Raw genomic sequence first — 27,678 nt, 5'->3', positions numbered from 1 at the left:
CAGGTTTAAAATGCCAGCCTATCATATAATTACGCCACTAAAAAGTTATGTCAATTGACAATTTGACTAGTTACGATAATTTTGCAGTTGGAACGAAAGCGTGTTGCGAATGGACTGTGGTGGTGTTCACGTGCGGCATTGGACCATTGATCGGAAACGACCGTTGCTGGTTCGTTACTTTTCAGTGGCCAACCGAGGAGGCGGCCGGACCGAGTGGACGGTGAACTGCGACGATCCGTGGAGGCGACAGCCGGATGTGGACGGCCCGCCCAAGGATGGCGGATGGGGCGAGTGGGGCGAGTGGGAGCGGTGCACGAAATCTTGCGGCGGCGGGACGGGAGTGCGGAGCAGGCGATGCGACAGTCCCAGGCCAAACGTGTCGGGCAGGCCGTGCGCCGGGCCGGTCACCGCGGTCGGTGCGTGCAACCAACACGAGTGCGGACAGGTGTCCGACAAGACGGCGGCCGCTGTGCGACGATCATTGGCCGGCCGGCCACACAACGCTGTGGCCGCGGTCGGCGACCGGTTGACGTTGTCGTGCGACCCAACGACCGTGGACGCCATCCGGGCCGATTCGCCGCGCGCCAGGTTCAATTGGCTGCGAAACGGCAAGATCGTCAAGTCAACGGTCGTAAATAACGAAACCGACAGATGCGCTTTGGGTAAAAGCCATTTTAATATAAATAATGGGAGTGTAATCATGAATTGTAATGTCTGTGAATTCTGTTGTCTATCCAGTGGCGTAACCAGGGAAGGGGTTAAGGGGTTGAACCCCCCCCCGTAATTTTTCCGAGGCCACAGTACTCCTTCACATCGGTACACCTGACGATGTATTATATTGTATTAATGTAACGCCCCCCCGAATTTTTTTTCTAGTTGCGTCACTGTGCAGTCTATTTGCTTTTTGGTGAAATTAGTTTTCGGCGTATGATTATATCTGACCACATGTCATGCATTAAATTTCATGCCTGAAGAACATTTTAAAGATTTCCCAACGTGGCGTCCTTTTGATCTGTGTTTGACAATCACCGTTAGCAATATTAACTAATACTCAAATACGTAACTAGAAATAAGTTTGCATTGCACGTGCTGTTTTTTAATTTTACAATAGTCCATTTCCTGAATTCGTGATCGAGTAGGCAATTCAATGTACCTACATGCATACACTTCGATAAGAGCGTTCCAAATTAATCAGTTTTGGACGTTTTGGTACAATGGTATAAATAAATCTAAACGAAAAACAATAATTAATACATTTCTTTCGATAATATGATATTATATACATACAATCTATATCGATACAACATAGATAGAATAATTCAATTAATTAGTGGTCAAAATATTTAATTACTATTCACCAACCAGTAATTGTTGATCGGTTTTTTTTTGCAACAAAAAATTGACTTTATTTGTGGTTTTATTTCAATCAGGTACCTGGGGTACCTAAGTAGGTACTTAATCTATAAAAAGTATACCATATATAATACAAATTAAAATTAATATGTCACAAAATATAGTAACAACAATGTATTAAGATTTAAGGTGTTAGAAATTTGTTCTATACATTGGTAATGATTTTTTTTTTTAATGGCTATTACAGTCATAAGCTCGTGCACAGTTTATAATTCAGGAGTATATGCATTTGTAGCAGAGCCACCAAATTTTGAAAGGATTGTGTTGAAGTTGTTCGCCGTGGCTATTAACGACAAACCTATTTCCGTATACATCGGAGATGTAGTAAGAGTGCAATGCAATGCTGCTACATTGAGTTATTTATTTAACAGATTGTCGCAAGAATGGCTCGTAAACGATAGTTATGTGATAAAAAATTATGGAGTTAATTCTCTTGCATCGGTATTACTAATGTTTAATAATATAACATAAATCAATAAATTCATTCTTGTTAATATTGTAGATCGATGTAGATACAATAACCATAGAAAATATACATTTTCAAGGTATTTGGAAATGTGTTGTCAAGAGCACTGAAATTAATAGTAGCTGGGTCACTAATGCAATGGAAATTAAGGGTTTGTAAAATCTATCTAATAACTGTTTATCAATAAATAATTGATTTGATTGATTAAAAAATGATTTAAAATTTAAAGTGATTGGACTATCAACCAGATGGACCCAAATAATGCAAGATCCTATCATAAAAATATTATTCCAAAATAGTTCACCAACAATGATAATTTCAATTTGTACAATACTTATTTCAGCTTTATGTGTTGGCACTTGGTGCTGTGCTTATATATTTAACAGGTAATAAAGTATAAATAAAAACATAAAAGTAATAAAATATATTGGTTAAAAATTTTCAGATGGCGCAAACAAATAATGAAAAAAACATCCAAAGGAATACAAATTAAAGATGGAACTCATAAGAGAATTCTATATCAACGATTATAAACATTATTGTTATGAATGAATTGCCTTCAAACCATAATCTTATACTTTATAAAATCTTTTATTAAAATTTAAGCATTATTTAACCATCATATTTTACAAATTGTTTTAAATGTAGAAGCATTTGATGAATATTGTTCAACAAATTGATCAGATTCCTCATTATTCAAAGTCGTTAATGCTTGATGATATGTGCTGGAAACAAGTTTCGGTGATCCATATTTCATCTCAAAGTAAATTCGTTCCATCCACAAATCTATAAATAAAAAATAATAATCAAAAACAGTAACAATAATAAAACAAAAATAATTAAATAGTGTTAACTAACCAATATTTGTTTTACCAAACTGCATGCACGCTAATGTAAAATGCTGCCTGGTTTTGTTGATGTCTACTTTCTGTTGCTCAGTTTCCAGAGTTACTATAGTCTTGCACAGACTTGCATCACAACTATTGCTTATGATCAATTTGTTATATGCACTACGAGCATCATCCAACGATTTGTTTTTGCTTAACCACAAGAGATATTCATTTCCAAGTTTTTGTTTAACTTCATTAGAACAAACAGATTTATCTCCAAATATCATATCGAAGATATCATTGATCTGTATTTTATTTGAAAAATGTTCAACAATTGTAAGCCATAAATTAGGAGAAATTTTATTAGAGTTATTCTTAAATAACTCGTAAGCAATTAGTTCATCTGTATCGGTCAAATTATTTTTTATATTAAGTTCTAAGATGCTTGTGTCATCTGGATATGTTTCGATGGCCAAATCTAAAATTTCCTTGGTCATAGAACTTTTCGACTTGTTTATCTAAACAAAAAAGGGGGAAAAATAGTAAAATAAATGCAAAGTATCATACAAGTATAATTTAAATGTCTTACCCATGCAATATAATGTTTTGGTTTCAATTTATTTTTCTTATGAGCATTATACATCGATTGTCTAAGTAAATTTCTCTTATAAACTTCTGTATTTTTTGTATCGGCTGTTATTTTTAATATAGTGGTCAAATACTTATCCCACATCTCATCTGTATCAACAACTGATAATGCAGCATTATACCTATCAAGGCATTTTCTAAAAAAAATTAAACATGAGTAACAACATAAACAAATGTTTACACTTTAATAATCTATAAATAATTTCATACGTAATTTTAAATTTTTCAGTATTTTTAGTATTCTTCGATAGTTCATTAGTAGCTAAAGTATCCCAATAATTAGGATCCGTGCTAAATGAAGTCAACATAAAACTGTAAGAAAATAAAATAATACAAAAATGTTATTTTTGTCTGAGAAGGACATCATATAAGCATTACACGCATGTATTGTCTCAGTTTTTCAAATATACAACATACCAAATTGGCTTTAATTAAAATCAATTGTGTAGTTAACTTTAATATTTGAGTGAATTATCTTTTATCAAATTTAAAGAAAAGAACATTATTTGCGCTTACACATTGGTTTTAACAATGTTTACATTTTTAACTGAGTTTGAAAGATGCAAAATATATTAGTATATTAGTATACAAATACTCATAAACTTGCTTAAAAATTAAAATATCATAAAAAACTGCAAATAGACACGGATTATATTCTTACTTTTAGATCGGGTTAGATAATTATTCACTCTATCATTTAAGCTAACGTCACTAAATTGAATCTGAATTTACATGTTGTATTTATAAGTCAGGGACCACACATTAGGGTGCATAATTCATTTAAGCACATTAATAGTTAGATTGCTGTTCTTCAGAAAATGATAAAAATTAATTACAATTGTTTAAAGCCATATATATAATAACAATATAATTTTGATTCTAAGCTGTTCTCACACTGTCTAATAATTTTTATATTGGATATTTAACATTTAACAAAATTTTAATACAAAATGGGCAACAAATTTGGGAATGTCCTCGAGAAGATCTTTACCACACCGTAAGAACTATATTATGGTGTTTTGTACTCTTTAATGATAAATTACCCATGTATCTTTAATTCATATTTTTAAATTGTCTCATTAACTATTTATAACTTTTTGTTAAAATGTTTCTTAGATATTATAACTTTCTAAATAATTATAACCAGAGCTCGCAAGTACATATCCTAGAAAATGCTTAAACAATAATTATGCACTTAAGCATTAAAAAAAGAAGAAATAAATAATATTTGAATATTTTATTATCTATATTGATGAACTGAACAGCACATGTGCAGTGTGCACTATGTCACTATAACGGCTGAAATAGTCGAGACTCGAGAATAAATCATTATAAAAGTATGAATAAAATAAGGCTATTTCATACAACATGTTTTCTACTAATTGCTTATGAGGGACCGATACACTGATTAACAGAATGATTACTTTAGAATACTAACTTAAAATAATAACTACTGCATAATTTTTAATAATTTTGCTTTGTGATAATTCCCATAAATTTTATACAGTGCAAACACATAAATGATTGTATTTTTTTTTTTTTTTTTTATCAAATTTTGGCCAAAAATTTAAAATACTTTAAATATGCCCAATAAAATAAAAAAAAGTATAAGTTTGTAAATATATACAAAATAAAACTTCACATACTTAAGAATGGTACCTCAAAATGGATTTCTATGTGATCTAGCATTAAATACGACTTATCAAGAATGATACGCAAATGCATGAATGCACGAGTCCTAATTAAAACTCATAATAAATAAATACTAATATTTAAAACACTTAAAAAAGCTTAAGCACAACATTAATGTACTTCTTAATTCTTAGGTAACTATTTTTGTTATTTATCATGATAATTACATCTATACTTTGTCCAGTGAGAAAACATGTCGTAGCCTGACGATAACCAGTTTTTCTGTGTATCCACACACGACATTCTGTCATAGCTCTATCATTCATGATAACAGGGTATTGTGTGGGTATACACACAGTTAGTGTGTTCTCTTTCAGGACAAAGTAAAGTTAGTTTAAGGAGTTTAACTTCAAAATGCAAAATAAAAAGAGCATTTATACAACAATAAAGACAGCAAATAGTAAGCTTAAAAATTAGAATTAAGTTAATGCTTAGATTAATTAAATAATTTTAATAATAGATGAAAATATTACTTTTTGATTTCTTTTGATAAATCTAATGAAAAATTATACTGAGTAGCTTCTTCATACATTTTAAAGTAAAGATCAGTATCATTTTTTACATTTTCAACAGCTGATTCAAAAACTACTTTGGCTACAGATCCATTTAATGCAGGATCCTCTAGGTTTAACTCTTTTCCTGTAAAAAAAAATTGTTAATACAATTGTTATCAATATACATTATACAATATATATTTTATTGAAGTTATTAAATAAAATATTATGGTACATTTAACTAGGCATTACCTGATTTCAACACCTTTTGAATAAGTGTTTCTGAATAAGCAAGTTCACATTTAAAGGCTTCAAAGTATAATTTTGATGAATTCTTATGTGCATGTAATCCATCAGTATACATTTCTCTTGCTTTTTGGATATTTTTTAAATCTTCAAATTCTTGTCTTATAGCAAAAACATACAGTGAATCTGAAATGTGACCATGTAATAACAAGGCACTGTTCAAAACTGTTCGCAACAATGTTAATCGTCTCTAAAAAATATAAAATAAAATGTCTTAAATTATTTCAATTGAATATTAATAATTAAGGAAGCAAAAAGTAATCTATTGTAGATTCATTAAATTATTAGCAAAGTAGATATGAATGAAAATTGTTATTTATTGTATCCCATTTAATCGTGAAACAGCTAATTAGATATTTATATTTGTTTATAAACAGTGTAAATAATAATAATTAGTAAAAAAAATGTCTTTACTCACACATTTCATCAGAAATTTTATGTATTCTTTCCAGAGGGATACATCATCTTTGAAATATTTTAGAGATGCACGATAAAGATCAATAATTCGGTTATTATGTTGATTAATAAGTTTAAGTGTTTCAGTACTTGTTGAACCCATCTAATGTAAAAAATTGTATTAAAATATAAAATTGACAGTAAAATGTTTAAATTATTAAACTGAGTTATTACTTTCTGAACTTTCTTGATAATGTTTTTCAAAAATGAAATGTAAAGAGTAAAATCTGACTTTTGTTTGTTTCGGCGCATTAATCTGTATTCAAATTTTTCTCGTTGATTCAATATATTTCTACAGGCAAAACAAGATAACATAAGCATATATACAATTCACATTTATAAAAATAGATAATATTGATTAGGTAAATAGTGGTAAATATTTAATTGGTATTAAAGCTTTATAAAATAGTTTTATTTACTTCACAACAGATTTTTTAAAGTGACTATTAAGTACTGGAACTTCAACAATCAATTCCTCTTTGCGTCGTTGTACAAATTCTGCCATTTTAAGATACTAATTCTGAATATAATATAGACTATATTTACTCAAAGCAGTATAATTAAACCAAATATAATTTACAGTTTTAAAATGAATCAATCATACTTAAGTGAACTTTAATTCTCAAATTTCAAAATTTTAGAATAATTATACAGTAATCAGTGAACAACACTAACTATAGTAACTATCAAAATAACATTCGAAAACTCACGTCGCACAATCACACACAGTACACATTTTATGTTACATAACCTCAAATAATTGAAATGATTATCGGTTTATCAGCTAATCTAAAATAATATCGAGTGCTTGTGTATTTTTCCGCTCGATTTACAAAATTTAAATTATTTAAATAATGTAAAATAATAATTTTCTAGTTGGTTGGCAAAAGGAAACAGTGGCGTAATCAAAGAAATAATGAGCAGAAAAAAAATTCAACGTTCACCCCGTGACAAGAGAATAACCATTCAGTACCTATAACCATTTTATTATTATTAATAATAAACAAATTGCTTGGTTACCAATATGTGATGACAAATTTCCATACAGTTAATAGTAAAATAAGTATCCAATTTTGAAATGAAGAATAATCTATTTTATATTATTAATAGTTAGACTAATTTATAGCCCTTGTAAAAATTTAAATTTCATAATATGTTTTTATGTATAACTAGTTGCCTATTTCGTCTCCTTAAAAACATTATTTTTAATTTGATTTGCAATAATAACTTAATTAAATATTTCAGTGATTACAATAGTCGTCTAACAATAAAATTCGTTAATTTATTTGGAATTTTTTTTTTTTAATAATTGTTTTTAACTTATAAATTATAATTTTAAAGATAGTAATAAATGTATCGTATTTATTGTTTTCTAATAATTTTTTTGGGATTCAATATAAAAATAACTTGCCATCGACGACTGTTCCAATTAGTTATCATACGTACAGAGATTCAATAGATAATATTATTAAGATTTTATGACTATGATATTTCACCAAAAATTTGAGAAAATTTTCATTCACTTTGGAACGAAGTACAAATTATTGTAAATCGTTTCACGGGTAACTTAAGTCAAAATTATATTCCACTCGTCCAAATATATTTTAACTATCTCAAAAAGAATTCCATAGGCGTATACAAAATAAACAGACACACTCTAATTAAAGTGAAGAAAAACAGTTGAAAAGGAAAAGTTAATTAGTTTAAGAATTAAAAAAAAGTCGGCAAGTGGGTACCGCTCTGCTGTACATTAGGGGGTGGGGTGGACCTCGGACTAGGGTAGGTTAAATTTGAATGCAATGATAGGTATCATTGTATACGAAAAACGATTCTGACCAGAGATGATTTGTCAGTCTAGAATATTTAACGTTAGATATAAATATAAACAATTTTATGAATTTTGAACTACAAAATAATTTGCAAATATTCATGATTTTGACGAGTTTTTGTCAACATTTGAACTTCAAATGCTAATAAAAAAAAATTGTGCCTATGTATTCTTAAAATTTTTTTATTGCTATAAGAATAACCTATGAGGAACTTTGTATTAATTTTTCAAATATTTTGACTCCGCCAAAAAAATTTTATCGACACTTCAAAAAAAATTTTTGAGAAAAATTTAAAATTTCAGTTGTCTATAAATAGCTCAAAAAAACTCAAAATATTTTGAAAATTAAATCATGTAAAGAAAATGCCAATCTAAATAACTGGTAAAATTTTCAAATATCTACGACTTATACTTTTTGAATAATAACAAATATTTAAAATCGTTTGAGGATAAATCGTTATCGTTACGCAATTTCGTAAAAATTTAAAATTCAAACGCACTTAAAATTTTTCCTTTTTTTAAACCAAGGATATTCACTTTTCCATCGGAAACCACCCCCGAAGTTTGAAATTGAAGCATTATTTCGACTAGTTATGCTGTACACAGACACAAAAAAAAAAACATACATCATTGTAAAATCAATACATTCATCACTCCGTTCAGAATCTAAAAAATGAATTACTGCCAAATTTTAATTTTTAAGTTAACAGTTCGTGAAAAATGTTTATTGTAATGGTATACCGCATTAATTTTAGATTCATTGTGGATCAATAAATGTATTGGTTTTACAATGCTGGTAATTTTTATAAGTAGGACTCGGATTTTTATACAATAAAAAAGTCAAAATATTTAAATATTTATGTTATTATTTTTGGCAAATATGTATTAAAAACGTGAAATACTAAAAAAATTTACAAATCTACAAAAAAGTGAGAAAGAAAATGAGTGTTTTCTATACGTTTAACCCTCCTTCGAATGCATGATATTTTTGTTGAAATATTTTTTTGAGCCCAAGTGCATTTCGACCATTACCTTTTATCAACTGAAGTGCAATTTAACTATACCCAATCATACTAAGTTCAGTAAAGTTATTATAATTGTAAATTTTAATGAAAATGGTGCTGGCCTTTTGGAAACAGTGGCTGAAAAGGAAATTGTACATTTTGGCCGAAAATGGTGATAACTGTTACCAAAGAACCAATTCGATAGTCGGGAATCAACTCGTTGGCGTCTTTTTTTATTGTTGGACTTTTTACATTGAATATTCCACAGGTCAATATTATTTGTATTGCGCGTTCTCATTGCATACAATAACGGAGTTGAATTTCTAATTTTATCTCTTAAACTCTTATTTATACAGTCTCTACTGAACAAATACATATATTATATACAACATAATGCGACTTGGCATTTTTTTTCCCAGACAACAAAGCGATTTTATACGTATCTATACGTGTATAAGCATACACGTTCTTCGTATGAAATAATTCTTTGAACTATAATGCATAAGATTGAAAATAGACATTATTTTTTTCATCAATATCCGTCCGGATGTTGTATAATGTATACCTGGACACGTTATCCGTATCTAAGGGTCATCATCCGTAGAAATCGGCATTCAATTGTGAGTATTATACGGGCATTTTTGAAATCACCCTTAATTCCTGGCTGTGGTGCCATCGTATTGTATATTCTATTATTGCGTAACATCGCCCCCGTACTAGGTACCTGCTGTGGTACAGCCAATATAATGTAGTCGTGATCCTACATCAATGGATCCAATTATTGCGCAATGACTCGACGCACGGCCAGAGATCGTTTCTCGGCCTTTTCGTCCCGACGTAATAATAATAGGATATTATATTATTATACCTATCACATATAATATATTATTTATATTGCACTGCTGAATAGACGGATTATACTTTGCGCACACGAGGCGAGGTGTAACATATATATTTGTATTATTTATATATATATATATATAGTATATACGTGTATCAATGGGTCATCCTAAAGTCAAAATTAAATGAAAAGCCATAATAGTAACCGTTTGTGTAAATGTGAATGTCTACCTCTAAATTCAATAACATTCTATCGTAGAAAATGTACTGTTATATAGCTTGTAGGACTATATATAATATATCATTCAGATAATAGAAATAATGCTCTTAATGCAGACACGAAATGGATAGTCATACACTCATACGTTATACCAAAACAGAAAAAAATATATCCAATGTATATTTATTTATAGGTTTTAATCAGATTAATTTTACATGAGTCAGTATTAAAATATACTAAAGACAAATGAGTAATCAACACTGACACTATTATACGATAGGTACTTAATATTATAAACGACTGTATTCATACTTAAGAGGACATAGACCAAATATAATAATAATCGTGGTTATTTCGTAATCTAACTCACTACTGTAGATAACAAAAATTGTCGACCTAGTATCATATTCTTATAGTACTACAGTAGTGAATGCCGTTTTTAAGACTTGCAGATATAAGATTCAGTCGCTTATTAGACTAAAAATCGTCTGGAATGGTTAGGTTAGGTTAGGATCTAAATACATTTCAAAAAATTTGGTTATAAGACTCACTTTATGTTGGTCCTAAAGTGAGTTTTATAAGTGGCGTCTACAACTGTATACATGAATAAAAATTATGCTATATATATGACATATTTTGTGGTTTTTATAAATTTGATATTTTAACTGACTTAAAAAGATATTTGCGATTTTAAGTTAAAATACATTTGATTTTTTTCAGTTTGTTATTTTATTACCTTTGTCGTGTTTTACATGATGTTGTTTGTCGATTTTCAGATTTATGGTAGTTGATAATTTATTTTTTTATTTAAATTGAACAACTCATAACATGTACTTTCCTAATCTAAATAATTGCATGATGTAGGCATTACTTTAGAATTTAGATAGTAGCTAATTATATTGTTTTGGAAGAAGGGAGGACAAGAAATTGTTTTACTCTACAGGGAAAAGTCCATAAGCGTAACACGAATTTTTATCATATGTATATTGAAGTATACGTTTATAATATAGGTACTGTGTGTCCGTGTATACAAATAATCTGAAACTGTTCTTATGTAATGAAATGTATAGTAATATTTTGTTGAGCAACTATTTGATTGTTATTATTTATTGATGATAAAATAAAAGTGTTTATCTTATACAACATGAATAAATAAATAAATAAATAAATATAAATGTAGCTTAAATTACCTTTATCAGAGGAATTAACTTAAGTTTAATACTTACAGTATGTTTTCAGAAAAATTCACAATAATTTAGGGGAGTTTACAATTTTACATCATAGTAAATTCAATTGTGCAAAATGTTGTAGATATAAAATAAAAATCTATGATAGTGCTCAATATCTGCTTTAATAAATTATGTTTAATGGTTGCTGAAAAAAGTAGTTCGTGTCATAAATGTCAATAAAAAATGTATGCAAAATGCAAACAATTGAAAATTAAATATTATTTATTGTTTCACATCAACTGACACGGACAATAAACTTAAAGAGCGTATAATTAGCACAATGCGTATGATTGGTACTAAAACCAATCATCTTCATCATCTATTCATCTGACTAATAATTATTTTTAATTGTATTTTCGTTTAAGGCATGTTACTTAGACGGTACAACTGACAGTTTCTGAACATCTGCAGTAGAAGGTTTGTAGAAACAGATCAAATAATCTGATTAAACGGCAAATTGAGGTTTATATGCATTCCAGATGGATTGTGCACTGTCCAGAGCTCTGCATTGTTTTTAAATATTTTACCATTTGATTTCCAATAGCACATATATCCATTAGTAATTAATTGATTGAAGGTTAATATTATAATCTAAAATATAATTAAAAGTTAAAATGTTGAAATAAATTATTGATATATATTTATTGGGAACAGCTATATGATAGAGAATGATGGAAGGAAGAAATTTTGGCGGCTTAGAGTCTAAATGGCTCATAAAAGTCTAAAAAAACATATATATTTATACGTAGGTATACTTACTAGTAAGTTACATTTACTATATAGGCAACGATAGGCAAAATGTATGTAATACATATGTATATAAGAAAAGCAGGGATGTAGGTAACCACTCTGCTACACAAAAGGTGCCAAATATACTTCGCCATTGAATAAGTCACTGTAATGTACCTACTAATGTAAATGCTAAATTATGCCATACATAAAAATGTAAATATAACAATTTGGCAAGAATTGAAAGTTTTTACGGTTTATTCGTTTTTGAATTAGGTATAAGAAAATAAGAAAATCGTTTGATATAATAAATTGTTATTATTAAGATGTAAGTATTCAATTTTGTAAAATTTAAAATTTGGACACTTATAAAATATTTTTGTAAAACTGCGCTAGTTTTTATTATTTTACTAATTTTGATAAGGAAAGCTTAAATGAAACTTCTGATTACATTTTTAAATCTTGGGTATAACGTATAAATATTAAAATTCTTATGTATTTTATGCTATTAAATAATTAACAAATATTGGTGAATTTCGTAAACATTTTAATTTCAAAGTCTTATAAAACAATATTGTGACTGTTTAGTATGGGAATTTTTTAATTCATAAATTATAAGAACTCGTGAGGGATTATATATATTATGTTCAAGTTTTTTTTCATACAAAATAAAAATTTGAAAAAAAAAAATCTAAAAATGTTTCTTTTCTTCTTTATTAATTAATCTGTACGCGCAACAATTATAAGTAATAAACTAAAACTAGAAAAAATAAATAAATACATTGAGCAGCTTGATTGAAGAAGCCAATCATAATGACACTCATTATTTATTTATTTATTTAATATTTTTATTTTTATTTCATTTCATTTAATTTTTTTGGATTAAGGGCAGTTCTTTAGAAAAGAATGGTCTCTGCTCTATTGGCGCTTAAGGCGACGAAAATGATTTCAGGAATAGTTAATGTATTAAGTTTTTCATAAGTTGATTTAAGAGAGTGTTAAGATGTAGATGGAACTGTTTTTATTAAAAATGTTAAAAAATAAAATTGCAAATTGTAAAACTAATAAATTAATCGCTCCTAAACCATCATTAAATTTGAAAAATGTAATCACCTCTTATTTAGTTAAACCATAAGAAACCTACATTTATTGTATTTTAAATTTTTAACATCAAAAGATCGAAATTTGTAAATTACTTAATTTGGTCGTATGAGGTTAAATGGATCTTAATGTAATTTGTTCTATAATGAGCCAGTTTTTACTTTTTTAAAAAAAAACTAAAATATCTATACTTAGTACCTATATGCCTAATTAAAATTTTTGGCGATTAAATAACCAATAATAATGAACTAACCTTAAGTATTTCTGTTTTGTCAACACTATCGTAGGTATCGTCGAAATATGATACGAACTGGTGTTTAAATATTTCGACTTTGTTCAGTACTGTTTTCAATTTCTAAACAAGAATAAATTCAAATTTCTTATACAATTTTACATGCTTAAGGTGTAAATTATTTACAATCGGCTTTACATTGCTATTTTTTTTTTTTTTTTACTTTTTTTAAATTATGATATTTTTCATTTAATATTTTGTTTTTTTCAATTAACTTCTTAGCTTTTGAAGCATTTATTTTATTAAACAATATATCGTTTATCATCAAAGTTTTACATGATAACTTATAGTATTCGTCTTCCTTTTCTTTTTCTAATCTCTGCAAATTAGTTTAATTTATAACTAATTATTTGATAATATTTATATGCTTATAAAAATAGCTGGTAGTGGCAATATAATTTAAAATAATTAGATACTTTTAACAACAGTGTAGTTTTTTTGTAGATACTATTTTCGTTAATAATTTTCATTTGTTTATCCATAAAATCAGTTTTGTCGTCTTTTTCAGCTATGAATAAAAATTAAATATATAATTAATATAATATAGATATTTAACAATTCTTATAAATTACAATAGTGGTGACTGGAGGGTGGATAACATTTAGAGCGGTAGTTTCAAAAAGTAATAATTTACATATTGTTATACATAAATTTAAATCTATGTAATTTTATTCGTATACTTTATTACCTATTAATCTTTGTATTTCTTCAAATTGAATATTAATAGTTGATGCCAATTTTCTGTTATTGTAAAGTTTATACATGAATTCGTCTTCGTATTCTTTTTTCGGTTTATCAATATTATTAATTTCTTTCAATAACTTTTTTTTGATTAAAACTAAACAAAAAAAATTACTTTATTAGTTTTAGCCTAATATATTTTGTATGTTATGCTTTAGTCAACTTTTTTTTTGTATTTTTGTATTTAGTTTATTAATACTGATTTTTAATTCTATATTTTCTTTTTTTTTTTTATCGATCAGTTTTGAAATTATCAGTGTTCTTACATTCAATCTTTTTATTGACTTCATGATTTCAGATAATGACATTTTATCTACAATAATGACTTATGTTTTTAATCCATTTTAGAAAAATAAAAATAAAAATAAATATAATTATATAATATAATACACATCTATATAATATAACAACCCAAGAAGCTGATCACTTAAAATCCTGTGCCGGTTTGCTTTTCTTGTTCGTAAATTGTAAATATAATAATTTAATATAAAATATAAAAGTAAATTAACAAAAAAAAAAAAAAAAATGATCACGTTATAAATTCTAATTTAACAGATTGGAAAAACAAATATTGGTAGTTTATATAGGAGTGTTTATCGGACGAAGCGAAATAATGAAATGAATCCATACCTAATATGAATGTAAATATAATATGCTTAGCAACACGAACAATATAAAAAAACATCAGGGTGTTCATAGAATAAAATTAAGTTCATTAATTTGTCTAGAATATTGATTTTACTAGGTTGTGTACTAACGACGTTAAAATCCTGCAAATTATGTAATATTAAAAAATATATAAAATCATTTTTAGAAGTTCAACAATGAAAATTTTAAATTATTGTTGTATTTATAAATATTATTTTTATTATTTATTTATTTTTATATTATAATTTTACTTTACTATAATACTAGGCGTATAATTTAACTTACACGGAAAATAAATTATAACAAATATAAAACACAAAGGTTATATTGGTGTGTCTCGGTTTTGGTATACAAATACCTCAGCTCATAGACAACTCACTGTCTTGAATCATATACATTTATATGAGATAGATGATAGATGAATGATTTAAAATTGTATGTATTCTAATATTATAATGTACAATATTTCTATTTTCGTTGAATAAAATGTGTCATACTTAAAAATTATATCATTCTTAAATAATTTAACTATGTAGTTTCATTTATTTAAACGGTAACTATTTTCAATGCTTATATATGCTTAAAATAAATTATGCATGAAAATGGATATTTTTAAATTGTAAAGGTTAGTAAGAGCAAGTTCCCAAGATTTTACGATATTTTTACAATATCAATTAGTGAGCAATGTCGTTAAATACATATTAAACTTGATTTTTTTCTTTTAAAGAAATACATTTTTGTACATGAAACATAAAAAAGTGGGTACCGCTCTGCTGTACATTAGAGGTGCCGCGTGGATTACTATTATATATTATAAGTGTTAAATTTGAATCCAATTATAGGTATCATGATTGTATACGAAAATCGATTCTGAACGAAGATGATTTGTCAGCCTAGGATATAATTTCCAGTTTTTCTTCTTTTTCATCAGCTTTTCAGCCCTCTAAGAGCCATCGCTACCATTATATAATTTCTGCATTATATATATCGGGCCGTATATATTCCTCAGTACCTTTTTTTCGAAGGTAATTAAGCGTGTGGGAAAGAGATATTCTTTGGTCAGTGACCAAGTTTCACTCGCATACATTGTGACTATTGATCTATAGCTCCACAGCAACTACTGAACTACCACTAATAGGTACCACTACAATAGTATCTTTGAGTCGTGTGATAGTAGTTTTTATTTCAGTAATTTAATAAATACAATAGTAGCATCGATTACCGCATGCTATTCGATCATTGATCTCTTCATGCATATTGTTGTAGATATTTATGTTAAAGCCTAGGTATATGAATACCTCAACCTTCTCCAACTTTCAGTTGATAGCAAGTACTTGGGGTACTTTTGATTGCAAGTAGGTACTTGGGGTCTTTTTGGTAGCAAGTACTTGGGGTTAGGTTAAATTACACAGACGTATATTTATTCTATTCTACGTTATTATTAGTACGTCATTGGTATTGACTTCTATGAGTTATAACTTATATTATGTTATTTTATACTAAAATTAGTTCAACCTATATTGAATTACAAAAATCCTTATTAACTGTAAACAAACATATAATATGGCATTATTATACATAGGTACTAGCTATATTTAAATTTTTCTCTATATACATATATATATATATACATTTATATTTATATCTTTGTATAATTTAGGCAGGTACGCGTTACAAATAATATATTTACATATTTTGCGACGATCGCATTGATGTTTAACAGTATTCTTGTATATAGCTATACAACGGTTTTTTCTGGTGCGATGTTGTCCACATGACATTATAATATTTACGTGCTACAAATATAAGTTATAACTATAGTGTATTATCGTTTTCTCCATATTTTACAGCCAGTGAATACTAAGTAGCATAATATTATATAACAGTAAAGGCAAACACACTTATAATTCTTATCTCCCACAATGTTCCACCCTATGTACGATAAATTTCATCAAATGGTGTATCTCGTATACACACATTGAAAATCAGTAAAGTAGGCACTCATCGAACAAAAGTCGTAAAAAATTTGTATTTGTATTGTATTGTATTTTAAATCTTGAAGCTTAAGACTAGATCTTTAACGTTCTAAAATGTGTAATTCTCGTATTATCGTATGCTATGATCTGTAGAAACGAATCGCCGTCTCTCGTTTAGAGAACAGTAATAATGCGTATAGGCATTGAAGCTCGACGGACATTAATTTTATTAGATGTAGTCAATACTTCCGAAATATTATTTAGTATAATATAATAATAATAATATCACCCGGTTGAAATGTACAGTCTATATGCACACATATTTATCACTGGTGCAACCAGGGAGTTATATCCGGGTCCGGATCCTCCCCCTCCTCTTGACTCATAATGTAATAGTAAATTAATAAATAAAACACGCTTATTATTTTTCTTTGTAAAATGTCTATAATAGTACTTATTTAATATTTAAAATAATAATACTAATTAAAAAATATATTGTTAATAAAAACATATAATGTTTATAAAAATTAAGATGGTTTATTCTGTTGGATCCCTTTCTAGAAAAATTCCTGTTTGTGCCACTGATATTTGTATGTATAATATTATATTGACCGATAGTCTTATAACAGTTACAATGTGTATAGGTACAATAATGATTATTGGTTTTACAGCATACATACCTATATTATAATATTCACGTGACTTTATACTTGCCATTATATGTATTCGTATTCGTATAATAATATGGCAGAAAAGTGAACTGAATAACGCCAGTATATATTATATAATACATTACCTATAGTATAATATTATTATACCACTATAAATAATACCAAATTTAAATACGGGTAACCGTCGAAATCCCAAAGAAATATGATGGCTAAGATGAGTCGCTATAATTGCATTTCATTTCAAATTTTTTATGTAAATTGCGGCCTGTATAATTTATTTTATACATACGTGAATTATATCAATGGCTTTTTTTTTAGATTGTTGTTAAGTTTCAGTTGATTTATCATTGGTTCCGATTTGTGTAAATGATAGTGATCTTTGAAACTATCTATTATCATTAAAATTTCAAAAACACATTTACATGTTTTTAACTATGCAACACTAACATTGAATATTATTGTTTAGTAATTTGTGAAAACGAAATTTGAAACCATAAACGTTTCATTTACATTTTACATTTTCGTTTACATTTTCAACGTATTATTCCTTTCATTTTTCATAACGTTCATTTTTATTAAATTTAAAAATACACACTAGTAAACTGTAGAGCAACATAAAAACTCGTGGATAAGAGCTTTGATCAAACGCACACAGTCTGCTAGTAATACTATGTAAATTAGCATATTATCTAGATCGACAATATTAAAGATAATATTAATACTTATACTTATATTGTACAGACGACCGGAAATCGGATTATCCCAGGCAGCAATTTACCTACGTATGTCTTAAAAGTACACGGGCTGCAATTTATATAGAATACGACTCTGGCCAATTTTTGGGGACGCAATTTACTGACTCCGTCGAAGATTGGTGTATGAGAATAACTATTATTCAGTAAGTACATTAGAATTAAACAGTGATAAAAGCCTTTACATTTATTTATAAAATACGGTAATCCAATACGTGCGCAGGGCACTATAAACGACATTTTCTTGTTCGCTCGCCTGATTTCTCCGTCACGGCCAACTGGTCAGTTCTTTAAAAACCCTCATTAGTCATTACACATCCAATTTCAAATCGGTAAACCAGTTTCTTCATGATCCTTCAGAATCCATAAAAGTGCTAGGGAAAATTATTTTGTTTGCATACTAACAAAAATTGTGGACGAATTGAGTTACCTTTAATATAATTTTGATACTTAAAACTTATAAGTTATAATGCACATAATATAAGTAACTTATCTTAAAATGTAATGAACGAAATATGAAAAAACAATATATTTTAAAACGTAAATAAAATTTGTGCGTTTAATAAATATCTAGTATCTACTAACATATTATTATTGTACTTACCTACATCACAATAACATATTCTTCTTCTTCTTCTTCTTCTTCTTTTTCCCAACTTTTACAGTCCACGTGGGATCTTCGATACATAGTACCTATATATTAATGTTATTTTATATAAGTTATACTTAAATCAATACTTATAGACTATAGTATAGTTTACATAAATATATCTAAAATTGTATGAATTTTTAATTATTTTTTGAGTTAAAGTATTTTAAATATTTAATCAAGTAAAAAGTGTACGAATTTTATAACTCTGATAATTAATTTGTCCTTATATATGTTATAGTGTTATTCGGTATAATGTACATTCCTAATTTTTCACGGGTTATTAGTTTCCTAATAAGTGTAGCTAATGATTAACACTAATGGAATTTAAAAAAAAAAATAGTAGCCCATTATTTATGATTTGGCTTCAATAACATCGATGAGTAATAGGGAGTAACTGGAAATAAAATAAGTATGTGATAGAGTAACAAATCTAAAAATTAATCAATTTTATTACTTATATCTGCTTACTCATAAAAATATTCAACTACCTAATTATATTTTATTGTTCTTATATTTTAAACGAAAACATTTAATTAAATTGTAATTATATGTACCTGCTGTTTTCATAATATTCGTGTTCAATTTAAAAATAATAAATTACTGCAGGAAACATAATCTAAAAAGTAAAAATATTTTATTATCAAAGTATTAAATTAATATCTCTAGTAAATATATATCTAAAATATTAAGCTTATCGGTTCTTCGTCTTAGCCAGACAGTGTAGTTAATTGAGTATAAATTAAAAGCATAAAATATATTTATATATACAGATACAACTGGTTTGCATTGCTAATAACCCTTTAAATATTTAAATTTTTAAAAAATCCAGGAAACGTAATACTTATAAGTTATAACGTACTCAACTTTTAGAATTCTATAGCCTATAGGTATAGCAATTTAGATACTCAGACTGCAGTACCTATATATATATATATATATTATATATATATATATATATATATATATATATATATATATATATTTATTATTATAAAGTATAAAAGAGCCCAATTAAAAATATTTATTACATTGTATAAACGGCTAACTGGTCTCTTGTATGACTTATGATTTATTAATATTATTTTGTCTACTTTTTTTTTTTTAATATGATATTATATGATGAAAATGCCGCATAGGTACATTATCTGTAATAAAATCTAGTATCAGATCCGTTACATACACTGGACAGTTTTTGTGGTCATAAAAATCTGAATTAATGTTTTTATAGTTATAATAGGTAAGATAACTATTTTTTTTCCATCGAGTCGGCCTTGTGCCGTAAAAGTATATTCCAAAAACTATTTATAATTTAATAATTTTGTAAAAATCGATTGAATTTCCTATAAAATGTATCAACTATAATTGAAGCTGAATAACATGACTGTAATATTTAAATAATTAACATTTTAAGTAGGTATTTTAGAGAGATAAATTTTATCTTTATACAATTATTTATAAATGTGTTATAAACGACCGGAATCTTATTGAGAAATGTAACACAATTTACCATTTACTATTTAGAAAATTATTACTAATATACTACAGATTTATTGTAAAATAAACAAACAATTAATTCATCAATAATTCATCTTACAAAAATATTCAAGTATTATAATATTGATGACTAGAAGTCTAAATCTGATATTTACTAAATTATCTTTTACAACCTTTTAATAAACATAGATACATACATACACACACACACACACACACAACATATACCTACTCATTATAACTTACTAAATCTAGTACTGGCAGTACCGGAATAGCATCTTTGAGAATTCGATGATAATGATTGTACTATTATTATAAGATATTAGGTATTATTACATACATTAAATTGTTTTTATTTCTATAAGTTAATAAGAAATCCAAGTACATTTTAGTATCAATTACAGTTATAGTTGACTAAAATAATAAATAATGTCAGGAATATATTTTATTTTTTATTTTCATAAGCTTTTATAGAATAAAAATTTTTTTTCTTATATGGACGTTATATTTGATAAGTTTACATCTATTAAAAGTAATATATTAAAATATTTGAATTTATATACTGTACAGTCCATACGGACGTTTTCCATTGAAGTTAATTTAAATACATATATAATATTATATAAAATATATAAAACTTTAATACCTAATTCCATATTTCATAGTTTTTAAACTTATATTTTATTTCTTTAAAAATATTTTACTATACACAATGTATAAATGTATAATATATAGTTAATAAATTATAATTATAGTTTTATGTATGATGACATTCTAAAAAAATATGTTGAAAATCGATAAGTTAGTTGGATTAATATTGAGAAAAATGTAATCATTTTTGAGCATACATCTGTGTATTTTGTATAGATAAATAAATATAAATTTCATTTATTCGTAATTACCATATTATAAATGAATCATTTATCATTTTTTCACGTTTGATTTTATAACGATATTTTGAATAAGAATGTTACGTCCGTTCCTCAGATATAGGTAATTCAAATGGAATAAGTACATAAATTTAAGTCAAATTTTTTATCTAATAAAATGGATTTATAACATAACTTATAATGTATAGAAGACACTATATCGGAATTAGGTATTAAATTTTACTGGGTCGTATTTAATGTTTATTTTTCTATTGCATCTGAGAGTAAAAGTCCATCAATGGCGAATAAAGGAATTTCGAGAGTATCACGTACCTAAAATATAACAAATAAGTTTTCACCTACACTAACTTACCATTTTCAATATGGAAATTTTTTTTTATAATTTGCCATATTTATAACGATTTTATTATAACATATTTTATTGTCGAGTGTTATTTTGTTATTATTGTAGTTATTTAATTGCACTCTGATGACATATTACGTGAAACCGCGTCCAACAAATTCTAGACTGAAGGCTGTACATTGCCCCGTACAGCGTCTAGAGTCGCTAATGAAAGCAGTTGGTCAATAAAGATACATTTAGTCATAGCTTCATCACAGAAGATAACATGTTTATGTTGATATTACCAGTCGTCATGTACCTAAGCAAAACCACCCTCCCTGAAAATACGTCTTCTAAAATACCACATAGAATCTATGATCTATCATAGATCTATCCTAAGACGTGGATTTACATTTAATCGGACATTATTCGTACAATATTAATGTATAATATTATATTTATTATTTGTAAGTATCTACATAGTACATTGTATTTAATATTTAAAACATGGATACAATTTTTTTTCATGATCATGATTATTATAATCAACATCATTATGTTGTGAGGATAATACCTAAGTTGACTGTTTTCCACTAACCACGATCGGAGGAGTATACTCTTATGCTTTATGTAATATTAAATATATCGTCAATTACTGTTTAGTGTTTTAATACTCTAATAATTTTATTGTTATCCTAATGAGTATCTGGTTAAAATGTTAAAGTGACAGAATAAAGTCATATAGATCATAGACGTTATAGTTTTTAAATGGATATAATTCTATTTTTGATTAATTGTCATTTTACTGCAGTCTACTTTAACAGTTTAACACAAAACAAAAAATTTATTTTTAATATTTGATTTATAGTTGATATTTATCTGAAGCAAATATTTTTATCCTATGATTTCTCAGGGGCATCAATACCAAATTCCTTGGAGTTGATCCAGAAATTACCGATTGGTGCGTGGTAGCACGCTGCAGGCGCTATGCGTAGGAACTATAGGTAGTAGTTTTCGGCGATTGTTTACTTGCACGTTTATTAACCATTATCGAATGCTCGCGGCACGTACACATACTAGTATAGGTACTAGGTAGTAGGTACTTACAAACATTTGACGACGTATAGAAATTGTATTAAATTTGTACATTATATTTTTATTTGTAAATATTTGTTGTGGTCACATATCATATAAGGGCAATCGGGCAATGACAAAAAAAAAAAAATTATTAAATGTTTCAAATTTGATTTACTCCACTTAAAAAGGTCATGATTTCATACTTAGAAGTTTACTGACTGCAGAAATCACTTTTACTCTATTAAATATACTTGATATGTTTTTGAAATTTGGGGAGGGGTTGAACTCCTAAAACATACCCTTGTATCTGCACGTGAAGATTCTTACTGATGTACGTTTTTACCTGAAGTCGTGAATTATATTTTGATAGCTGCATCGGAAAATTTGTCTCTAAAATTATAATATATTTTATACAATAAGTAGTAAGTACAGATAAAAATACTGAAATGGTCTTAGCTCCGGTCCATCATGAGACAGTTCGTTCAGTGATGGACATATTTTTCAGTTTCCCATGAATATTACGTGATGGTAGACAATTATTTACGTATAAATTTATAATTAAATACTTCACCAAAATAATTTCAATAAAATAATACGAAATTATACAGAAAAAATTCGACGAAACCTTTTAGCATATAAATTATTATAAGTTATAATATTTGCTAATATCACATAACTACAGAACTTTAAATTTAAATGATAATATTCTATTATATCTAAGTAATGTATTCTAATAAATCACGCCACAACAATAAATACGAAAGAAACATATAGGTATTCGAATTAAGTTAAAAAAAAAAAAACAAAACAAAAATTAATATTTTCCATTCACACTCTAAAAAATATATTTATTTAACCGTAACGATGATAATAATAAACGATGAGCACAACACGTCTGCTAAAGGCGTGAGCGTGAAGATTGATAAAAATCTATTCATAATGCGTGCGAGTTTCCAATGAATAGTTCGCGAAACTGAAGTGGCACAATAGGTATATTATATCAATGCAGTTTCGAGGACTATTTCATGGCATACGTAATAATATATAGGATTTTGGTAAGTATATATTGTCAGTACTATTAAAAAAAAAAAAAAACCCTAAGATAAGTTTCTACAAAGTATCTGTTTAGCAATAATATAATATTTCGATTTTAGAAACTTTGAATGTTGAGTTGTATTTTAGCGGTTGTAAACATTTTTGTAACTGTGTGTAAAATAGAAAATTTAACTTAGTTAACTTGCCTTCTTTGGTCTTTTTTGTTTAGAGACATCATACCTGCATTAATTTGCTGTCTCCATCTTACGAATATAAAACATAGAAAAATAATTGTGTTAAGTGGAATCAATTTTATGCTATTATTATAGCTATATTAAAATCAATTTATGTATTATCAAACTTAAAGGTAATAATATTATCTAGGTCATCCCATAAACGTTTATTGATATTTTAATGTATAAGTATACTTATGTAAAATATGAAAATTTTAAAATTACCGTAACTCACTTTAAAATTAAAATATCAATAAAAGTCTATGAGATAATATTATTACCTTGAAATAGGATGGAGAAAATTCAAAATAGATGCGGGTATGACGTTCGCTTAATAAAAAAATGAGAAGTAAAGAACAAAATGTTCTGTAGAAAATGTGGCGTTTGTCAAAATTATAACTGTTTAAAGTGTTTATACAAACGTAAGCAGTTCACCTGTCCACCTGAACTTTTCTTTGGGAGACTTCCTTAGTTCTCTCAGAAAATCACGTGAAAAACTATAGACGTTTCCCGCAGCATATTGCTCGTTCTATCTGTATTCTGCACCCGCCCGATGACATCGACCCACTTTTCACTCACTCGCGCCCTGGTTGCCAGTGCCTCAACCAATAAAAAAATCGAACTAAAATTTACTTATAAGTATAATATTATAATTATTTGGCCATAACGATTTGAACGAACTATTCGCTATATTCGCTAGTCAATAATTTATAAATAGTTCCATTAAATACCCGGAACAAAATTCTTAAAACGTTAATACAGTGGAACCTCGATAAGTCAAAATTCTAGAGAAATGCAATTTTTTTCGACTTATCGAGGTTTCAACTTACTAAGGTTTTCGATTTCCCAAGGTTTTAGAAAAAAAATTCGACTTAAAGAGTTTTTAAAATACTATAATAAACAAAACAAACGCGATTAGATAAAATTACCCCACACGCATAACCGATCGATCGCAACTTGGCAATACCGATACAAATGAAAAATAATAAACACGATAAAATTTAAAAAAACCATCATTATTAAGAAAATATCCGTAATTATCCGTCTATATTCGAAGCAAACGGTTCGAGTTATCTATAGTTTTTTTTTCGAGTAATCGAGGTTTTCGCAAGGGAACAGAATTTTTTTCGACTTATCAAGGTTTTCGACTTGTCGAGATTCCGCTGTATTCTAAAATCACCTTGTATAGAATAATGCATTATAGTCGTTTTACTCAACCCGGTCACCCCTCAGCGGGGCTCAAGATTCGGCGCCCTCCCCCCCAATCGGATCAACTGACCACCTAGTCCACCCGTTCCCTCCACCGCCCCGAATGCGCCACCGAGTGTAGAATGTCACAAGTTCCCACGTGTATATCGTATAATGCGACATATGACACGGGACGCGAAAACTTGAGTGATGCGAACGGACGCGCAATCCATACCTCGGCGCTTATAATGCACGTCGCGCTGTAAAGGACCGGAGAGGCTGCTGAGCCTGGAGATCGCGGCCAGGAGATTAACGCGCGAGCCTATACACACACACACACACGCGCGCGCACTTATCGTCGTGATTAAGGGTTGTGTGTGTGTGTGTGTGTGTGCAGATGGTGTGTGTCCGATTTAATTACGGGGCGGAGGCCATCTGGTGTGGCGGCGGGTAACGAGAAGGGCGAACGATATACATATATATGATGTATACGCGGCGGCGATGAGCGACGAGCGCCGAGGCGGCGGCGGTGAGTGCGAGAGAAGCGTGGGAAAAGCGGGCAGGTGGTGAGAAGAAGAAGAAGAAAAAACCCATCTCTTCTTCCTCCCGTATACTGTGTATAGTAGCTGTAGTAGTAATAATAATAATAATAATAATAATATTATATAGTACGACGACGGGTCTCGGGCCACCGCCACCAGCTTCCTCTCCACGCTATAAACACGCAGTGATTCGGATTGCGTAAGACGGGAGCCTTCCGCCTCGTGTATATATACGTATACGTATATATATATATATATTTATATAGTTTACACGCATATAGAAACGCGCACCTGTGCAGCCACCTCCACCACACAGCCTCCGCCACCACTGTACACTATAACGTACTTGGTTATATTATACATACGAGTAATGTGTGTGTGTGTGTGTGTGTGTGTGCGTATACGCGTGAACTGTGAAGGGTTAGGTGCAACGAACATCCACTGCACACACACACACGTACAAACGTATATATGCTATAGCTGTCGCTGCACCGTCTCGCACATGTCCGCAACGCTTATAATATGTATCACACGCGTTTGAAATGAGAAAAAAAAACGGTTTTTACTTTTTTCTCGACGTCATTCGACGCGTATACGCACTGCACCATATTATAATATTATATGCGTATATTATTATGACGTCGGGGACGCCGTCGTCGGTTTACATTTTTGAAAACCCCGCCAGAGTACGAATTTCATGTGCGTATTATACCTAATTTGCTCGCGGAAAATCTATATACATATAATATTCTCGTCTGCCGACTCGTTCGTATTTTTCTTTCGCTTTTTACGTTGTAAAAAATATACGATCACATTTCGTCTCGTAGCCTAGACGAACGGGTATATGGTTTGTAAAGCATAACGTAGGTAGATCCGGCCTATGACATTTTTTTTTATCTCACAGATGCGGTCGGTAAAAAAATTAAATATTCTCCCACGCCACCGTATTACCGATGTAGGTTTTGCGCACTTGCCATCCATCCGGCCGAGTAGTAGAGCGACTATTTTCGTTTTCAATAGAAATCGTATTCATAAAAAGATTTCCGGCCACCGATCGGAGTGGTTTATAAACGGTAACACAATATACTATAGTATTGAACGTGCACGATAGATATATATATTAATTTATACATATTATATTTATCCCAATCCCCGGTGACCTAATTCAAAAACTACATATAGATACATTTATGTAATATTATATTAAAATAACGTGCGCGTGAAACTGCTGCACCGACGCCGTACACCCGTTTTACTTATGTATTATTATTATTATCATCATTATATATTTTCAAAGAGACTACAACGCGGGTACCTACATAATAATATGTACCTATAACACGCCTATATAATATAATATATGAACTACAGTTGTGTATGTTCGTCTAGTCGTCTCTCTGTATAATGTATATTATTACAATGTATAATTATTATTGTAATAAACTTATATATATATATACAGGTATTATATGTGTATATTGAATCGAAAACCGTTAAGAAAAGACCCAAAAGACGAGCACGCACTTTTTGTTGTTGTTGTTGTTGTTGTGTATTTATATTTCTCGTGCTTCGCTGTACAATAAAGACGCATTATTATTCGGGTTTTTTCTTCACTTCTCATCTTACTCTTCCTCGTCGAAGTTCTTTCGAAACGTCCGTTTCCGAGTTGCCGCTACGGCCATAGTACGTGAAAATGTACACAATAATACGCGGTGGTTCGTGACGATGAAAAAATTAACAGAGACGAAATAAATCTAATTACAATACTGCTATTATTTCATTCTCATTGTTTATACACACGATACCTATATATTATTATACACACAATATATATATATGTATACACATTTTTTTTTATTAAATACACCGAGCACAATTGGACAACCATATTAGGTATTAACCATTACAT

The 27,678-nt window shown here is 28.6% G+C and overlaps 3 protein-coding genes across 9 annotated transcripts in view; 1 reads left to right on the top strand and 2 right to left on the bottom strand.

Annotated features, from left to right (window-relative positions):
* Nucleotides 1-2,501, top strand: part of LOC114120785 (uncharacterized) — a 28,987-nt gene extending 26,486 nt beyond the window's left edge. The window contains exons 13-17 of one of the 2 annotated variants that reach the window (XM_050201067.1): nucleotides 88-662; nucleotides 1,649-1,854; nucleotides 1,916-2,030; nucleotides 2,109-2,265; nucleotides 2,325-2,501. In XM_050201067.1, the coding sequence (XP_050057024.1) occupies nucleotides 88-662; nucleotides 1,649-1,854; nucleotides 1,916-2,030; nucleotides 2,109-2,265; nucleotides 2,325-2,412 (1,141 nt within the window). In that variant the 3' untranslated portion in view covers nucleotides 2,413-2,501. Of the gene's footprint in view, nucleotides 1-87; nucleotides 663-1,600; nucleotides 1,855-1,915; nucleotides 2,031-2,108; nucleotides 2,266-2,324 lie in introns of both variants that reach the window. The other variant, XM_050201066.1, reaches the window with a different exon arrangement.
* LOC114120780 (U3 small nucleolar RNA-associated protein 6 homolog) lies at nucleotides 2,289-7,000 on the bottom strand. The gene is made up of 9 exons (XM_027982808.2): nucleotides 6,725-7,000; nucleotides 6,480-6,597; nucleotides 6,268-6,408; nucleotides 5,796-6,039; nucleotides 5,523-5,688; nucleotides 3,568-3,669; nucleotides 3,299-3,494; nucleotides 2,738-3,227; nucleotides 2,289-2,665 (listed from the first exon to the last, which is right to left on the bottom strand). The coding sequence occupies exons 1-9, from the start codon at nucleotides 6,808-6,810 to the stop codon at nucleotides 2,499-2,501; spliced, it is 1,710 nt and encodes a 569-aa protein (XP_027838609.1). The 5' UTR covers nucleotides 6,811-7,000; the 3' UTR covers nucleotides 2,289-2,498.
* Nucleotides 7,001-11,630: 4,630 nt separating this feature from the next.
* Nucleotides 11,631-14,912, bottom strand: LOC114120697 (uncharacterized). Of its 6 annotated transcripts, none has more exons than XR_007604071.1 (7): nucleotides 14,680-14,912; nucleotides 14,453-14,602; nucleotides 14,237-14,386; nucleotides 13,965-14,056; nucleotides 13,712-13,890; nucleotides 13,510-13,611; nucleotides 11,631-12,017 (listed from the first exon to the last, which is right to left on the bottom strand). XR_007604071.1 is itself a non-coding variant. In XM_050200837.1 (7 exons), exons 1-7 carry the CDS (start codon nucleotides 14,681-14,683, stop codon nucleotides 11,859-11,861), a joined length of 813 nt encoding a protein of 270 aa, XP_050056794.1. In that variant the 5' UTR covers nucleotides 14,684-14,912; the 3' UTR covers nucleotides 11,631-11,858. The 6 variants fall into 6 exon arrangements, 4 of the variants coding, with proteins under 4 accessions (XP_050056794.1, XP_027838490.2, XP_050056795.1 ...); XR_007604070.1 differs by having other exon boundaries at nucleotides 13,675-13,867; XM_050200837.1 differs by having other exon boundaries at nucleotides 13,712-13,867.
* Between the last annotated feature and the right edge of the window lie 12,766 nt (nucleotides 14,913-27,678).

The sequence above is a fragment of the Aphis gossypii genome, chromosome 2 (assembly GCF_020184175.1).
Source record: "Aphis gossypii isolate Hap1 chromosome 2, ASM2018417v2, whole genome shotgun sequence".
Taxonomy (NCBI): domain Eukaryota; kingdom Metazoa; phylum Arthropoda; class Insecta; order Hemiptera; family Aphididae; genus Aphis; species Aphis gossypii.
Note: the sequence above shows the minus strand (reverse complement) of the source record. Positions and strands in the feature narration are given on the sequence as shown.

Bases quoted from the DNA above. Each gene is read 5' to 3' on its own strand.
- LOC114120697 (XM_050200837.1), bottom strand. The intron at 14,057-14,236 runs GTAATAAAGTAT...TTTTATTCATAG, and splicing joins AGAAATACAAAGATTAATAG to CTGAAAAAGACGACAAAACT. The intron at 13,868-13,964 runs GTATCTAATTAT...ACTAATTTGCAG, and splicing joins AAACTACACTGTTGTTAAAA to AGATTAGAAAAAGAAAAGGA.
- LOC114120780 (XM_027982808.2), bottom strand. From the start codon at position 6,810: ATGGCAGAATTTGTACAACGACGCAAAGAGGAATTGATTGTTGAAGTT. The intron at 6,040-6,267 runs GTGAGTAAAGAC...TATATTTTTTAG, and splicing joins TAAAATTTCTGATGAAATGT to AGACGATTAACATTGTTGCG. The intron at 3,670-5,522 runs GTAATATTTTCA...ATTTTCTTACAG, and splicing joins TTATCAAAAGAAATCAAAAA to TTTTATGTTGACTTCATTTA.